The sequence below is a fragment of the Hypanus sabinus genome, chromosome 2 (assembly GCF_030144855.1).
Source record: "Hypanus sabinus isolate sHypSab1 chromosome 2, sHypSab1.hap1, whole genome shotgun sequence".
In the NCBI taxonomy this organism is placed as follows: Eukaryota; Metazoa; Chordata; class Chondrichthyes; order Myliobatiformes; family Dasyatidae; genus Hypanus; species Hypanus sabinus.
The window spans coordinates 53243916-53261827 of record NC_082707.1 but is presented as its reverse complement, the minus strand read 5'-3'; the positions used below and the strand labels follow the sequence as shown (position 1 = coordinate 53261827).

Here is a 17912-nt window from a genome sequence, read left to right as displayed (position 1 = left end):
GTGGATAGGGTGGTGAAGAAGGCTTTTGGTATGCTGGCCTTTATAAATCAGAGCATTGAGTACAGAAGTTGGGATGTAATGTTAAAATTTTACAAGGCAATGGTGAGGCCGAATTTGGAGTATTGTATACAGTTCTGGTCACTGAATTATTGGAAAGATGTCAACAAATTAGAGAGAGTACAGAGGAGATTTACTAGAATGTTACCTGGATTTCAGCATCTAAGTTACAGAGAAAGGTTGAACAAGTTAGGTCTTTATTCTTTGGTGTGTCGAAGGTTGAGGGGGGACTTGATAAAGGTATTTAAAATTATGAGGGGGATAGATAGAGTTGACGTGGATAGGCTTTTTCCATTGAGAGTAGGGGAGATTCAAACAAGAGGACATGAGTTGAGAGTTAAGGGGCAAAAGTTTAGGGGTAACACAAGGGGGAACTTCTTTACGCAGAGAGTGGTAGCTGTGTGGAACGAGCTTCCAGTAGAAGTGGTAGAGGCAGGTTCAATATTGTCATTTAAAAAAAAATCGGATAGGTATACAGACAGGAAAGGAATGGAGGGTTATGGGCTGAGTGCAGGTAGGTGGGACTAGGTGAGAGTAAGTGTTCAGCACGGACTAGAAGGGCCGAGATGACCTGTTTCCATGCTGTAATTGTTATATGTTCATATCGTTAAGTTTGATTGATAATTTGGTGTGCAAAAGAATTGAGATATATGTGTGTAAGATGGGAAATTGGACAAGACTGGAACAGTAATAGATAGGGAAGCTCAAGGGGCCATCCGACCTACTCTTAGTTCCCATGTTCCTGAGGGCTAGCCATCTTTTTCCATATCGGTACATTGAACAAGAATGATAGAGATTGACAGACATTGCCTTGTGTGAAAGCAGAAGCAGGAAGTATCTAGGTAGGTATTTATGTCTTGATTTACCAAGTGTGTGAGATAAAAGTGAATTCAGAAGGAAGTTGTGTGCTGTCGAAACTTAGTTTGCATCTCTTAATCCAGCAGTTTCACAGAGAAAAGTGTTTTGTTTCAGGATTTTTGTGTCACTAGCAAAACCAACAGTTACTGCTCATTCCATGTTGCTCTTAACTAGTAATGCAGTCCTTCTGATCAAGGCATTCCATTATGGCCTTAAGTATTAAGTTTCAGAACATAGATGCTATGATGAAGAAAGCACAGCAATGTATTTCCAACTCCATACAGTATGTACATGGGGAAGCTGCAGATGCTGGTGAGCTTCTTGGTAGTAGACATCGTGGGTTTAGGAGGTGCCTGGACGCGTAACTGTGCTGTATTGTAGAAGGCGCACATAGTGCAGGTGGCAGAGAGAATGACCTATATCCATGATGGTTGGAGTACTTTCAAGGAGGCTCCTTTCTCCTGAATGGTGTTAGGTTTCTTTAATTTTATTGGAACTTCACTCATTCAGGTAAGTGGGTAGCATTCCTGGTTTGTGAAGATGATGCGAAGGCCTGAGATGCCAGAAGGTGAATGCCCCATTGCAAGGTTTTCAGCCTCCGATCATCTCTGGGATCTACAGTATTACGCAGCTGGTTATCGTTCACTGATCAGGATGTTGATGGTGGGGTAAAGGCATGAAATACTAGAAACAGTCAGAAAGTCAGTGGTTGTCCTGTGAACTAAAAACGAATGATAGAGGATTGACAACGGTTATACTTTGAATATATAGGGTGGGTTATTGTACGTCTTTGATGAAGACATCATTACCTGGTCTTTTGTCATCGGAGTTCCTTGTCCATTATCATCTGCAGTGATGGACTGCTTCATTTGCTGAGGAATTGTGAATAATAGTTATCATCTTGCCATCTTTAGTAAATATCCCCACCTTGAGGAGGCATAAAGTCTTTGATGAAGCAGTTGAAAACACCTGGGCCTCGATGCCACCTGTGTTATGATAACCTGAAGCTGGGTTGATAAACCTCCAATAACCTCAGTTATTTTCAGTGTTCAGGTTGGAGTTCCACAATTAAAGTGCTTTCTCCTTGATACTCACTGGCTTCACTTATACAGGGATTTCCTGATGTTGTATTCAGTCCCTTCACCATTTGAATAGAGCTACGCAGGAGCATAAGAAACTTACTTGTTTTTGCCTGCATGAAACTATAAAACCATAACATATAGGAGCAGATTTAGGCCATTTAGCCTATCGAGTCTGTTCTGCCATTTCATCATGGGTGATTTCATTTCCTTCAGCCTTCTCCAATCTTCTGCCTTCTCCCCGTATCTCTTCATGCTCTGGCCAATCAAGAATCTATAAAGAATCTAGCCTGTCTTAAATATACATAAAGACTTGGCCTCCACAGCTGTCTGTGGCAATTAATTCTGCAGATTCAACACCTTCTGGCTTCCTCCACATCTCTATTCTAAAAGGACTCTCCTCTATTCTGAGGTTGTGTCCTCTGGTCTTAGACTCTCCTGGCATAGGAATCATCCTCTCCTCATTCACTCCTTTCATCATTTGATAGGTTTCAATTGGGTGACCCTTCATTCTTCTAAATTCCAATGGATACATGGCCAGAGCTATCAAATGCTCTTCATGTGACAAGGCATTTAATCATGGAATCATTTTTGTAAACCTCCTTTGAACCTTCTCCAGTTTCAGTACATCCTTTCTAAGATAAAGGGCCCAAAACTTCTCACAGTACTCCAAGTGAGGCCTCACCAGTGCTTTATAATGTCTGAATATTACATCCATGCGTTTATATTCTAGTCCTCTTGAAATGAATGTGAGCTTCTCATTTGCCTTCCTCACCACAGGCTCAACCTGCAAATTAACCTTTAGGGAATTCTGCAATGTTCAAATCATTGACATAGATGTAAAAAGAATCAGTTCCAACACAGACCCCCCCCCCCCCATGGAACACCACTAGTCACCAGCAGCCAACCAGAAAAGTCTCTCTTTATTCCCATTATTTGTCTCCTGCTAATCAGCCACTGCTTTATCCATGCTGGAATTTTATTGGTAATACCATGGGGTCATAGCTTGTTAAGCAGCCTCATTTGTGGCACCTTGTCAAAAGCCTTCTGAAAATTCAAGTACACAACATCAACTGATTCTCCTTTGTCTATCCTGCTTGTTATTTCTTCAAAGTATTCTAACAGATATGTCAGGCTAAATTTTCCCTTGAGGAAACTATGCTGACTTCAGCCTATTTTATCATGTGCCTCCAAGTCCCCTGAAACCATATCCTTAACAATTGCCTCCAACATCTACCCAACCACTGACATCAGACTAATTGGCCTATTGCTTCCGTCCTTCTACCACTCTCTCTCCTTTTGAAGAGTGGACTGACATTTGCCATTTTAAAGTCTTCCGGAACCATTCCAGGATCCAGTGATTCATGAAAGATCTTTACTAATGCCTCCATAATCTCTTCAGCCACCTCTTTTAGAACCCTGGGGTGTACACCCTCTGTTCCAGGTGACTTATCTATCTTCAGACCTTTCATTTTCCCAAGAACCTTCTCCCTAGTAACAGTAACTTCACACACTTCAGGACCCCTGATACCTGGAACTTCCACCATATTGCTAGTGTCTTCCCCAGACTGATGTAAAATACTTATTCAGTTGTCGGCCATTTCCTTTTCCCTCATCACTACTTCCTCAGCGGCATTTTCCAGTGGTCTGATATCCACTCTCACCACTCTTTTATACCTTATGTATCTGAATAAACTTGTGGTATCCTCTTTAATATTATTGGCTAGCTTATCTTTGTATTCCACCTGTAACTCCAATGACTTTTATAGTACCTTCTGTTAGTATTTAAAAGCTTCCCAATCCTCTTCCCACTAATTTTTGCTCTATTATTTGTCCCCTCTTTGGCTCTTCCGTTGGTTTGACTTCCCTTGTTAGCTTCCCTTAAAATTGTGTCATAAACTATGCTGGTCTTTAGAGTACATCTTCTTCTTTGGAGTTTATATGTCCTGTGTCTTCAAAATTGCTTTCAGAATTTCCAGCTGTTGCTGCTCTGCTGTCATCCCTGCCAGTGTTCTTTTCCAATCAATTCTGGCCAACTCCTCTCTCAAGCCTCTGTAATTCCCTTTACTCCACTGTAATACTGATACATCCGACTTTAGCTTTAGTAGTTCAAGATTTCAAGTTTAGTCACTTTTTATTGTCATTTCGACCATAACTGCTGGTACAGTACACAGTAAAAACTTTTCAGCGTTTTTCAGGACCGTGGTGCTACATGAAACAGTACAAAAACTACACTAGACTACAGACCTACCCAGGACTGCATAAAGTGCACAAAACAGTGCAGGCATTACAAAAAATACAGGTAGTCCCTGAGTTACGAGCGTCTGACTTACGGACAGCTCGTACTTACGAACCGAGAAAGGAGAACGCCGTCCACCATTTTAAGTCTTTGCCGTTGACACTGTGTTGAGTATTTAACTTCGTATTTGGCTTAAATTCTTCTTAGTAAGATTCACCCTGACCCCGCCCGCTCCCCCCGCTGGTTGGCTGGTGGCGCAGTGAGATCAGCGCCGAGCTGGAGAATGGAGTTTCCTGAGTTCGATCCAGTGATAGACTGTTCCCGTGCCGGGTTGATGTCAATCCAGTGACTCCCGTACCATCCGTGCTGGGTTGATGTCGAGCTCACAACTTGACCTCGTAAAAAAAACACTGCCACCTCCAGTTTAAATTCCCACGTGGAATATTGTGGATGATGAAACACTCAAACCCAGCACAGCCCCCACTTGTCCCATTTAGCCTGTCTCAGTACAGTGGTCCTTAGGACCCAGCAGACCTCGGGAACCGGCAAAGCTCGGGACCCGACGCCCGCAGTGTTTCTGTTCCATTGACGGGAAGCGATCGCAATTGAAAATAAAGTGGAAATAATAAAGCGTTTGGAAAGAGGTGAAACGCCATCGGTCATTGGAAAAGCGTTAGGCTTCAGTCGGTAAATGATCGGAACAATTTTAAAGGATAATGGATGAAGTGAGAATAATGGAGCATTTGAAAGGCGCTGCCCCGATGAAAACTACAATTATGACTAAGCAACGCAGTGGTTTAATTATTGGAATACATATGTTTCTTAAGTGTTTTATATGCATAGAAAGATAAAATATATACTACATACTAAGACAAACGTTTGACTAACCGACACTAAAAAATATTGGATGTACTTGTTCTGACTTCCGTACAAATCCGACTTAAAGACGGACTCAGGAATGGAACTCATACATAACCCGGGGACTGCCTGTAATAAACAAGACAATAGGCACAGTAGAGGGCAGTAAGTTGGTGTCAGTCCAGGCTCTGGATATTGAGGAGTCTGATGGCTTGGGGGAAGAAACTGTTCCATAGTCTGGTTGTGAGAACCCAAATGCTTTGATGCCTTTTCCCAGATGGCAGGAGGCAGAAGAGTTTGTACGAGGGGTGTGTGGGGTCCTTCATAATGCTGTTTGCTTTGCTGATGCAGCGTGTAGTGTAAATGTCTGTAATGGTCGGAAGAGAGACCCCAATGATCTTCTCAACTGACCTCACTATCCGCTGCAGGGTCTTGCAATCCAAGATGGTGCAATTTCCAAACCAGGCAGTGATGCAGCTGCTCAGGATGCTCTCAATACAACCCCTATAGAATGTGATGAGGATGGGGGGTGGGAGATGGACTTTCCTCAGCCTTCACAGAAAGTAGAGATGCTGCTGGGCTTTCTTTGCTATGGTGCTGGTGCTGAGGGACCAGGTGAGATTCTCTGCCAGGTGAACACTATCTGTATCTCAAGGGCAACAGGAATTACATTGAAGAAGCACGTTACCGTGAACATCCAGGAGAAAGCATATTGTTTATTGGCATTTTATCCACCATCCTAACCATTGAATTCCTCCATTAGTAATAGGATGCATTATGAAAAACATTACCATAACTTATTAATGCTTCTTTAACAATCTGGACATGGGCACTGAGAGTACGTATATAGGATTATCATTATTTGCAAGTTCCCACCCATGTCACACATTATAACTGGTTAAAAATACATCATTGTTCCTTTACCATCGCTTGATCAAATCCTGAAATAGCATTGTGGAAGTGCAACAGAACAGTGGTTCAAAATTTACTTAATGTATGTCAAAGTCATTTCAAGAAAGAACAGCAAATATGGACACTTGCATCTCTATTGGAGCTTAAAAATCACCAAATGTGGATGTAGCCAGTTGGCATCCATTTTATTAGCTTTCTGAAGTAATTCATGGGAGTTCTCAACTTATCTTCAGATGAAAGTCTGTCAATGAAGTTACAAGCCAATTGATGATGCAATTGACATTCAGAAGTTCTATTCTTGAGCTAGCAGACCAAGCAGGTCCCACCGCATCATGCTCCCCTATTTTCCAGAAAACAATTAAATTTTTATAATTTCAAGTTTGGCAAAACAACTTCAGATTATGAGGTATTTTCTTGATGCAATAAAATAATCACAAATATGTCCTATTTATTTCAATGTTAGGTGAGTTCTTCAAAGAGTTGTCCCTGTCCCAGAATTCTGTTCACCCGGCAACAATGCTGATTAATTTTAGTTTTAGAAATCTTATCTCCTTTGGTCATGCATTGATGAAAGCTTTGAATCATGAAATTCAACATGTAAGTCGTTCTAAATTGCCTTTAAAAATGCTTTACTATTTTTCTTTCAGCTCAGAAAAGGCAGGGGAAATAGCCACAGTTCCACTTACAAAAGTAAGTAAATGTTTGCTTCTTTCTTTTGTTTTGGGCTCAAATGAAAGCTGATGTCCATTCTTGATTAGATTAGAAACAGTAATGGTGCCTGCAGTATCTGGTTCCTCAGATCATAAATTCATAGCAATATTTTAGCTGAAGTTTATCCTGTAGCATGTCATTATTCATATGGATTGACAAAGAGAGAAAGTATAATCTGCAAAATTTCCAAGCATATACAAGTTGTTTGACACATAGGGTATGTTTATAAGATGTTGGTGATTTCTCATTTGTGTGCCCACAATGTATCTCATGCTGTTAGCTTGATTTTACATTATATAATTTTTGTAACAACACAAGAATATGGATAAAAACAAGGCTACTTACCTCACCTTGTTAATACCTCTATGCCTGGTACAGCTTTGTGGTTTTAATGCTAAATATTTATTTGATGTTACTGGCTAATCCTTTAAGTCACAGGACCACAACATGCCTATCTGTTGAGTATAGTTGTTCCGAGTTGCAATAGAAACTGTTACTGCACATACCAGAAACCTATCACTGTGTGATCTCATCTTTTATGTGGGGACATTATAGACTCATCATACTCTGCCTCAAGCCATTAGACAAATTAAATGATTAGCACTGAATACAAATAGCCTATCAAATCAAATCAAGTTTAATTATCATTCAAACCATACATAGATACAGCTGAACGAGACATTGTTCCTTTGGGACTAAGGTGCAAAACATTCAAAGTAGCAAACAAACATTCAAAAATAGCAAGTAACGTAATTCAAGACTCCGCCTTCCGCCCACGGACATGTAAGACATAGTTTCTTTCTGTCCACCTTTAATCTCCCCCTTTTATCTCCCCCTTTTCCAACTTAAACTTTGAAATTTCAACTTTATTCAGTCGGATCTGTAGAGCAACAGTTATAATTATGGCTACCCTAAGAAGCACCAAAAGGAATCCGGACCCAGGTAATGGAATGCTAAAAAAGCTGACGAGTTCTCGGAGGAACCCCCTTGGGTGAAGAGATTAGAGTCTCAAATCTGCAGTATCGGGACTGAAATAACTGAACTAAAAGATAAATGTCTTCCTTTTGAGGAAAAAATTGACTCTCTGAGCCTCAATCTTAAAGAAGTTAGTCAAAATGTGGCTGACCTCTCTTCTCATTTGGAAAAGGCTCAACAACGAATCGTCGATCAGGAAGCTCGGTCGCGTCAGAACAATATCCGAATTGTTGGATTAAAAGAGAAATCAGAATCTGCCGACACACTGGATTATTTTGCTAAAATGTCTCAGTCTTTATTTCTGGAGGCTTGTTCACAACCCCCGAAGTTTGAAGTGGCTCACAGAACCGGTGCTTTCAAACTTTTGGACCAAGGTAAAAACAAGCATATTGTTGTGTGTTTTCTTCATTTTAGAGGCAAAGACCGCATTATTAAGCTTGCAAAAAAAAAGTTTGTTTCAATTTCAAAGTTCGGAGATTCACTTTTTTGAAGATTTTCCGTGCAAAATTGTTAAGAAGCGTGCTGGATTTGCCTTGGCCATGCGTTTAGCTTACCAAATAAAGCTTTTTCCATCGCTTCAATATCCAGCTAAATTAAGGCTTTTTGTCAAAAATTCTGGGACTCGTATTTTTGATGACCCAGCCGAAGCATTGTGTTTTATTAACTCTGCCTGACAAGTCTGATGACGAGTCTCAAGCCTGAAGTTTGAGTAATTTACAACTGTTTGATTGTCTCGCCACGTAAGGAGTGATGAAGCTGGAAGATTTGATGGTTATAGAAAGGCTTTACCTTAAAATGTATTTTTATCTCTGAAAAAGACCGGTTGTATGGTTTTAATCTCAGAAGACGTAACGGGAGAACTGTTGAAAGACTGCAGATAATTTTGAACCATCTAGAATTTTTTCTCTGCAGCATTCAAATGAACTAATTGGGTTTTTTTGTTCCATATGCTTTTGTAAAGATCTTTTAAGTAATTATTTGGATTTCCTTACGTTTTAAAGATAGATTGGATCATTTAAAGATGGCGATTGTTTTTCTTTTGTGCAAATATTTCAAGAATTGTCTTGGATGTGTTTTTCTTCCCTTATCAAATATTATGAAGGTTACTCTCAAAATTGTAGGTCATTTTGTTTTATTAAAAAAAATCACTGTTCCTTCCAACTTAATTATATTGAGTTTTATGTCGACTCTAAAGAGTTTTATGTTTGGTAGAGGGAGACAGAGATTACTTTTTTCATTTGTTATTTTTTAATTTAGGTAGGTGGAGTTAAATTCACTTTCTATGCTTTCTTTGGGGCTTGTGTCGATTGATATCGACTTATTTCCAGGCTTTGTGGTTTGGGTGGGGTTTTTTCTTTTTTTTCTTTTTTTTTATCCCCATTATGGAATCCTGGAGCATACGCAAATTGTTGTTGTTCATCTCCGCCATTTTCGACTATCTTATCCTGACGTGTCTAATTGTTCTTTTTAGATACAAAGTCTCATGATGATATCTAAACAGTTAAATGCTTTAAGTTGGAATGTCTGTGGTTGAAACCATCCTATTAAACATAAGAAAACATTTAAAATTACTAACCAATTCCAACTTGATATAATCTTTGCTCAAGAGACGCATATCAGGTTATGTGATAAAAATCGATTTTTAAATTTTACAAGGGTCCTCAGCTTCATGCAAACTCTCAAAGTAAAATTAGAGGTGTTTCTATTTTTATTGATTCCAATATTCCTTTTAATCAGGAGGATATTATAGCTGATATTAATGGTAGATTTTTGATTGTTAAAGGAATAATTTCTAATAGGCAAATGGTTTTGGTCGATATTTATGGAACAAATGTTGATGATCCCTCATTTTTTAAAGCTGTCTTTGCTCTATTACCTGATTTAAAATAAATATATGTTATTAATGGGTGGTGATTTTAATACTTGTTTAAATCCTTTAATGGATAAGTCATCATCCAAACTTCCTAATCATTTTGCATCACTTATTAATTCCTTTTTAATTGATTATGGCTTAATTGAAGTTTGGAGGCATATGCATCCTAGTGACAGAGAATACTCTTTTTTTCTCACACGTTCATAATAAATATTCGAGAATTGACTATTTTATAGTTGACCCTTGACTTATATTTAATGTTCAGAAGTGTGAGAATGATGCAATTGTTATCTCTGATCATGCTCCTTTAGACCCAATATTTGAACTGAAAGACGTTGCTTCTACCAGACCATTTTGGCATTTTCCAGAACATTGGTTATGAAGTTGAGAATTTATTGAGTTTATTGAAACTCAGATAAAAGAGTTTATTCTCTTTAATAATACAGGAAACGTCTCAAAGTTAGTAATCTGGGATACATTAAAAGCCTATTTACGCGATCAGATTATTTCGTAAATAGTTAAACTGAAGAAACAAACAAGAATGGAATTAGATAAAATCTCTAAACAAATTAAAGACTTAGATAACATCAATGCAACCTCTCCAAATGTTGTTTCATTTAAAAGAGTAGAATTACAATCACAATATAATTTATTATTAACATATCCTATTGAAGGATATTTGCTTAAATTGAAAAGTCAGTTTTATATTTTTGGGGATAAAAATAATAAGCTCTTAGCTTCCTAATTAAGAGCAGCTAGAGCTAAAAGACAAATTTTAAAGATTCGTAAAAATAATGGAGATATAGCAAGTAACCATGAAGACATCAATAATATTTTTCAAGATTTTTATTCTGATCTTTATAGATCTCAATTTCCTGCAGATTTCTCCAAAATGAAGGTTTTTTTACATAAGGTTACATTTGCTTGATGCTCCAATTACTGAGCATGAAATTCAGAAAGCTATTTTATTAATGCAATCAGGTAAAGCTCCTGATCTTGATGGTTATTTGGTAGGATTTTACAAAGAATCTGAAAGATTACTAACTCCTTATCTTTTGGAAATATTTCATGAATCTGTTGAGAAGGGTAGTTTACCTTCTTTTTATGAAGCATCTATTTCCTTAATCCTTAAGAAAGATAAAGATCATACTGAATGTTCATCATACAGACCTATTTTGCTATTAAATGTAGAAGCAAAAATTCTCTCTAAGATAATGGCTAACCGCTTGGAAAATGTTTAACTAAAATCATCTCTATGGATCAAACAGGCTTTATTAAAGGCCGTTACTCTTTCTCCAATGTCCGGAGACTGATGAACATTATATATTCATCATTATTTAAGCAACCCCAATGTGTTATCTCTCTCGATGCAGGAAAGGCATTTGATAGAGTTGAGTGGCCATATTTGTTTAAAGTACTAGAAAAATTTGGTTTTGGTGATAATTTCAATAGATGGATTCAAATGATTTATAAGAATCCTATTGCCACGGTTATTACTAATAATTTCAGGTCCTTTTTTTTCACTTTCACGTGGTACTAGACAGGGATGTCCATTAAGCCCTGTGTTATTTAATCTTGTATTGGAGCCTTTGGCCATAACACTCCATTAAGCTAAAAATATTCATGGTATTTATATGAATGGAACCATACATAAAATTTCTCTTTATGCCGATTCAAATTTTTATTTCAAATACTGAGGAATCAATTCTTAATCTTTTGGAAACACTAAAAGATTTTGGTAAATTTTCAGGATATAAATTAACTTGAATAAAAGTGAATTGTTTCCATTAAATGCCCCTGTTTTTATATATAATGACATTCCATATAGAATTGTTAATTCTTTTAAACATTTAGGTATTATAATTACTAAAAAAGTATAAAGATCTTTATAAAGCTAATATAGTTCCTTTAATGGACTCCATGAAACAACTATTTTCTAGATGGAATCCACTCACTCTCTCTTTAATAGGTTGTATCCATGCTGTGAAAATGATGATCTTACCGAGATTTTTATATATTTTCCAAAATATACCTATCTTTTTAACTAAAAAATTTTTTGATCAAACTGACTCTCTTATTTTGTCCTTTATTTGGAACAATAAGAGACCAAGACTTAATAAGTATCATTTTCAAAAATCTAAAAAAGATGGTGGTCTTGCACTTCCTAATTTAAGACTGTAATATTGGGCTGTAAATATCAGACAATTATGTTTTTGGCTATATTGGCTCGACAAGAGCCAAAAACCAGTTTGGGTTGATTTGGAATTAAAAGCTGTTAAACAATTTCATTTAACCTCAATATTAGGAGCTCCATTACCTTTACAGCTCTCTGAAATTCCAAATTTAAATCTTTACCCTGTTATTAAACTGTCCTTACGGATTTGGTTTCAGTTTCGCAATTTTTAAAATTTTAAACAACTTAAATTGTCCAGTTCTATATATCGAAACTTTTTATTTAAACCTTCAATAACCGATCCCATTTTTCTCCTATGGAGAATTAAAGGGATCCGTTCTTTTACAGATTTATTTTGTGATGGTTGATTGATGACTTTTGAAGAGTTAATTAACAAATATTCTCTCGCTCATACACCCTTTCTGCAATATCTTCAAGTTAGACATTTTTTACAACAATATTTATCTAAGTTTCCATATTTGCAAGAATCTGATTTGTTGGATACCATTTTGAAATTGAATCCTTTAATGAGAGGTTCCATCGGTAGAATTTATAATGAAGGGTCTTGGCCCAAAACGTCGACAGCGCTTCTCCTTATAGATGTTGCCTGGTCTGCTGTGTTCCACCAGCATTTTGTGTGTGTTGTAGAATTTATAATTTATTTTTACTGCAAAAAGAGAGTCTCTCACTAAAGATTAAACAAGATTGGGAGAGAGAATTTAATATGACCTTTTTTAATAAAGATTGGTTGCGAGTTTTGAAAAAGGTAATTTCTTCTTCAATATGTGCCATTCACTGTTTAATTCAGTTTAAAATTGTACACCATTATTATTTAACAAAGGAGAGACTATCTGAAATATTTCCTAGTATAGACAACTACTGTGATAGATGTATAACTGAAGTAGCTACTTTGTCACATATGTTCTGGTCATGTTCTTCATTAAAATCGTTGGAAATCTTTATTTTCTACAATTTCTGAAGCTCTGAAAATTAATTTACAACCTAATAGATTAACTGTTCTGTTTGGAATAGTTCTGCATCATATTCAGGGTATTTCATCTTCAGATCAACATGTAATTGCATTTGTTACATTGTTGGCAAGAAGGGCTATTTTATTAAAATGGAAAGATACCTCTGTCCCTACATTAATTGAATGGTTTTCTCAAGTAATGTTATGTCTCAGTTTGGAAAAAATTAGTAGAACTTTTGATTCTCGATTCGATTTTGAGAGAAGATGGGGCTCTTTTGCCAAATATTATCATTTAATTTGAATTATTTTATGGTTTTCTTCCAATCTTATTCAATATAAACATGAATTGGCGGTTGATTCTTTTTCTTTAAATATATATATATAGATGATGGAAGACGTATTGCTCTGGAGATTGATTACTAATGGGTTTTTTTCCCTTTTTTGGTAGTCAGTGGGATTTTTTTTCCTTAGTTATTTGGGGTTCTTTTTTTCCCTTCTTTATATATAATTTTTTTTTCATATATTACAATCAGTTTTTTCTCTTCAGCTTTATTAATTGTATACATGTTAATTTGTTGAAGTATTGTATTATTTTATAGCTGTAGGAGTTAATGTACCAATAAAAAGATTCTAAAAATGAAAAATGTAATTCAAAATTGTGAGCAAAGAAATATTTTCACTCAAAAAAACCATATATAGTCCAAGAACCTGAGTGACAATGTCTAGCAATCGATGGTGCAGAGTCCCTGCAGTGTACAGACGCATGCAATCCAGCCTGTAACCTGGGAGGGTAGCACCGACAGTTGAGGCTAGGCCCCAGCCGAACCCAACCATGCTGCTGTGCTTCCGTGTATCTTACCTGGTCTTCAGCATCAGGCAAGCTAGAGGCTTGAGGCCTAGTTCTCACCACAACTGAAGCTAAGTAGCTCCCATGTTGACTGTCCCTCCACCAGACAGAGGTAACAGGCCTTTGGCAACTTACATTATCACTGTTCAACAAAGTTTTGCGATCACAAATGAAATGTCTGAGACAATCTCCCATGGTGATACTGCACCGATTCTGAGTAGTCGGCAGCCACACGGTCTGCAGCCAGGTGAGCTCCAATAAACCCAAACCTACTCCTCCAACGTGTTGCAAATTTCCGCCAATTTCCTCCAATATCCTGACGATGCTAAATTACTGCTGCTGTCTTCAAAGCTAAGGATGTAAATAATGCTTCAAGTACTGGCCAACTGGGTGTCTTTGAATTCCTGTCATGATGCCTTTTACCTGCAAAACCACAATGGCATTTCTGGTCAGCTCATCAATTCACATTGCATTCAAGAATCAGCAGTTTCATTGGCTTCTGATCTGATCTCCTCAGCGGAGTTCTCTACTTTCAGCACATACGGTGGCATCTTTACAAAAGTGCATGCTAAGTCCACATATTAAGTCCATCATGACAGCAGCAGGTCACAACATAAAATATAACTGTCAGTTCTGGGTAGTCAGTGATCACTTTTCATATTCAAAATGGTATCTTACCATACAAATGCAGTTATCAATGAAATATATACTGTAAATAGGATCAGAAAATGACAGAGCACAGAGCTTATCTGGTCAAGGCACCTGACAAACTACTGCCAATATGTTTTCTGTTAATCAGAGGTGTCTACACATTCCATCACTGTTACACCACAATCAAGAATACTTAACAAGCCATCCCGTGCCCGTAGTTTGGTAAGTCCAACTACCTGGCTATATTGCTACTCCTGGCATATTGACAGAAGTGGGGAAAGCGAAGATATCTTCAAGGGAAGTGAGAGAGCATTTACAGGACTGCTTTGAACCAGTGGACTGGACCATATTTGGGGATTTGTCTTCAGATCTGAGTGAATATGCCAAGGTAGTCTACGATTTCATCAAGACTTGGATGGATGAATGTGCGTCTTTGAGAACATATTGAGTCTTCCCAACAAAAAGTCCTGGATGAAGCAGGAGATTCACAGTCTGCTGACAGCGAGATCTGTGGTGCTCAGAACCAAGAATCCTACAAGAAGTCCACATATAACCTACGTAAGGCCATCATGAGAGTGAAAAGACAATTCTGTGTGAAATTAGACACAATCACATGCACATTAGCTGTGGCAGAGTTTGCATGCCTTTACTTCCTATAAGGCAAAACTTAAAATCATATCTGGCAGTAATGCTTCATTTCCCAATGAGCTCGATACCTTTTATGTGCATTTTGAAAGAGACAATAACTCTACAGCTGCGTGAATCACCACAGCATCTGGCAACCCTGTGATCTCTGTCTCAGAGGCCAATATCTGAACATACTTCAAGAGTTTGAACCCTCACGAGGTGTCAGGTCCTAATGGTGTACCTGGCCAGGTAATGAAAACCTTGCCAACCAACTGGCTGGAATATTCAAGGACATCTTCAACCACAATCCTGCAGTCAGAGATTTCTATCTGGTTTGAAAGGGCGGCAATCATAATGAGGCTAGTGAAAAATCTGTGTGTATCAGTGCTTTTCTAATACCAGGCCGTAATATACATTCTCTGCACATTCAAAGGCAGATAGGAGTCTGCATTCATAATACAGTATGTTTAGGAATCTGCTGCAAAGTGTTCAACTAATAATTAATCACAGACAAGTTTGATCCATTTTTATTACATTTTCTTTAATGTTTTTGCATTTGATTCTATTTGGCATTTATCCCCAATATTCATATTTGCAAACATTTATATGGGACTGCAGGATCTGTTGGGTGTTCAGTGTTGTTGAAACACAACATGTGCATAATAAATAATACTTTATCTGAAGACAGCAACTTTCAAGTTAACAGCAGTGTCTGGTGCTATATATATTAAAGTCATACGACATGATATATTCACTTCTAAAATGTATACTTACATTTATTCATCACAGTTACTAATGTTGCATTGCATTGCTACTAGTTTTTTTAATTGTCCCTAATCCACTTTGCTTAAAATTTATAGCATTTGTCCCTATCCCATTATCAGTGAAAACATTACACTCCAGATTCTCACCACTGTAGCTTAATCAGCATAAACTATTCAATTATGAGCAACACACAAGATGCTGGAAGAACTCAGCAGGCCAGGCAGCGTCTATGGAAAAAGTATAGTCGGCGTTTCGAGCCAAAACCCTTCAGCAGGACTCCTATTCAATTATGATTTATTGGAGTTTGAAGATAAGGGATATATTAGTCTTGCTTTTAAAATGGGCTTTAAAATATTATTAAATGGTGGAGGTGACTTTCTGGGTTCTTTATTAAATGGTCCATTTAATATCAGAGAATGTATACAGTACACAACTTGAAACTTTTACACTTCGTCAACATCCATGAAACAGAAGAAAACCCCAAAGAATGAAGGCAGAAAACATTAGAATCCCAATGCCCCCCCCCCCAAGCACAAGCAGCAGTAAAGAATCAATCATCTCCCCCACTTGTTCTAGCAGGAAGCATCAGTGCCCACAACACCGAGCAAGCAATAGCAAGCCCCAGAAGAGAGACTATGATCTGCAGTCCAACAAAAACTATTGTTCACCTGACAATTTGACATGCCACAGGCTCTCTCTCTCACACACACACACACACACACACACACTCTCTCTCTCTCTCTCTCTCTCACTCTCTCTCACTCTCACTCTCTCCCACTCTCTCTCTCACTCTCTCCCTCACTCTCTCTCTCTCACTCACTCTCTCCCCTCACTCTCTCCCTCTCTTTCCCCCTCACTCTTTCTCATTCTCTCTCACTCCATCTCTCACTCTCACTCCCTCTCTCACTCTTTCCCTCACTTTCTCTCTTCCTCACTCTCTCCCTCCCTGTCTCTCGCTCTCTCTCTCCCCATCACTCTCTCACTCTCTCCCTCACACACTCTCTCAGTCTCTCCTTCACTCTCTCTCTCACTCTCTCTCACTCCTTCACTGTCTCACTTTCTCTCTCTCACTCTCTCTGTCTCACTCACTCACTCACTCTCACTCTCCTTCACTCTCTCTCTCACACTCCCTCTCTCACTCTCTCTCCCCCTCACTCTTTCTCAATCTCTCTCTCCCTCACTCTCTCTCACTCCCACTCTCACTCTATCTGTCTCTCTCTCTCTCACTCTTTCCCTCACACTTTCCCTCACACTTTCTCTCTCACTCTCTCTCGCTCTCTCTCCCCATCACTCTCTCTCACTCTCTCTCCCCATCACTCTCTCCCTTTCTCTGTCTCTCACTCTCTCACTCACACACTGTCTCTCACTCTCTCCTTCACTCTCTCACTCTCTCTCTCTGACTCTCTCTCACTCTCACACACTCTCTCTCTCACTAACAAGGTACAGAGAAGTTTCACCCTTTCCACAGCGAGAATGAGACCAACAGATTACTGTTTCAATGTTAGAATCTGAAGCAATGCTTATTCGAACTCACCCGGGTTGAGAATCAGCAGACTCTTCCCCTACCCCTACCAGAATGAGAGAAAGAGCAATTGCCTAGGTACAGAGGCCTTTGAAAGCTGTGACTGCTGTCCCAATGTTCCAATCTCTGTGACATTTCAGTTTTTTTTACTAATTAAATCTGAATATAAAAAATGTATTGTGCATTTATTAGGCCTGAGTCGATGTAGTAGTAGTTACGTAGATAAGACTAGAGATTCTGTGTGATTACATTTCCTTCACTTCCGGCTTATAAATGTAACTGTAAACCTTGTGGAGTTGCATGAATAATTACGAGTTTGGTTTTCTTGGTGTCAGATTGAATTCATGGGTAATGTTTTATATAAAGAAACATCTTCCATGTTGAGTTGCCTTTAGTCAATGTGTAAACCAAAATGTAATTACTCTAATTTCCATTCTATTATCATCAGCTTTCCAGCCAGACTTTAATGTTAATTTGTGTACAAAATTAAGCAGCAGTAAATTTAGCAGAATGAAAGAACAGGACTTCTCACGTGAATAAAGGTATTAATTTTAAACCTCCTGCCCAGTAAGAGTAAAGGGAACACAAAAATACAACTGCAGATGCTGTGGATCAAAGAATATGTACCTGACCTGCTGAGTTCTTCCAGTGTTGTGTCTGTAAGAGTAAAGGGAATAGAGCTGTTAATTTTGATATTATTCACACACTTAAACTTTTCTCAGTGAAATCCAGTTGGGCTCCACTTAACTTGCTCACATCATTTAGGTTGCATAAATGAAGTGGGTGCTGAACCTT

The 17912-nt window shown here is 38.1% G+C and overlaps 1 protein-coding gene across 1 annotated transcript in view; it reads left to right on the top strand.

The window, feature by feature from the left end:
• Positions 1–17912, top strand: part of si:ch211-51h4.2 (uncharacterized) — a 422439-nt gene that overhangs the window by 285432 nt on the left and 119095 nt on the right. Inside the window, exon 13 of the mRNA XM_059946111.1 lies at positions 6651–6693. Coding sequence (XP_059802094.1) covers positions 6651–6693 — 43 coding nt within the window. The remainder of the gene's footprint in view (positions 1–6650; positions 6694–17912) is intronic.